General features: G+C 40.7%; 1 protein-coding gene across 1 annotated transcript in view; it reads left to right on the forward strand.

Annotated features, from left to right (window-relative positions):
- The window catches only part of LOC118477985, a 3,999-nt gene extending 3,546 nt beyond the window's left edge, over positions 1 to 453 (forward strand). The window contains exon 4 of the mRNA XM_035970807.1: positions 398 to 453. Coding sequence (XP_035826700.1) covers positions 398 to 453 — 56 coding nt within the window. The remainder of the gene's footprint in view (positions 1 to 397) is intronic.
- The last annotated feature ends 66 nt before the right edge of the window (positions 454 to 519 follow it).

The raw sequence follows: 519 nt of genomic DNA on the forward strand, positions 1-519 counted from the left end.
GTATTATTATTATTATTATTATTATTATCATTATTATCATTATTATTCAGGGACTATTTGGCCTGTACAAAAAGGGTGCTCCTCTAGCTCAGTTTGTATTGTGCTAGGGTATGGTGCGGGTGGCCTTGGGTGGTTTGAATCCTTTGGGATGTTCTTGGCTGCGGATTATTTGGGGGAGTTTTCCAGTAGTCCGTATCATTATATATATATGCATTGAATTCCTACAGAGACCTACTTTGACATAAAGACGGAAATTTAGTGGTTGAAAGGAGCCAAATTATAATAGACAATGGAGAAAGGAGGGGTGATTAAGGACTTATCAGATTCAGTTGAGTCCTTTTACATCCCACGTGAAGTGTATAACTAAGAAAATATCTGGCACAGTTGATGTCCCCAGGTGAACTCCCGTATCTGCACAGTGACCCCAGCTCTGACCTTGACCCCACTATGTAAATATGTTTTCCAGTGACCCCAGCTCTGACCTTGACCTCATTGTGTAAATGTTTTCCCCAGGTGAAC

The sequence above is a fragment of the Aplysia californica genome, unplaced genomic scaffold, assembly GCF_000002075.1.
Source record: "Aplysia californica isolate F4 #8 unplaced genomic scaffold, AplCal3.0 scaffold00323, whole genome shotgun sequence".
NCBI lineage: Eukaryota > Metazoa > Mollusca > Gastropoda > Aplysiida > Aplysiidae > Aplysia > Aplysia californica.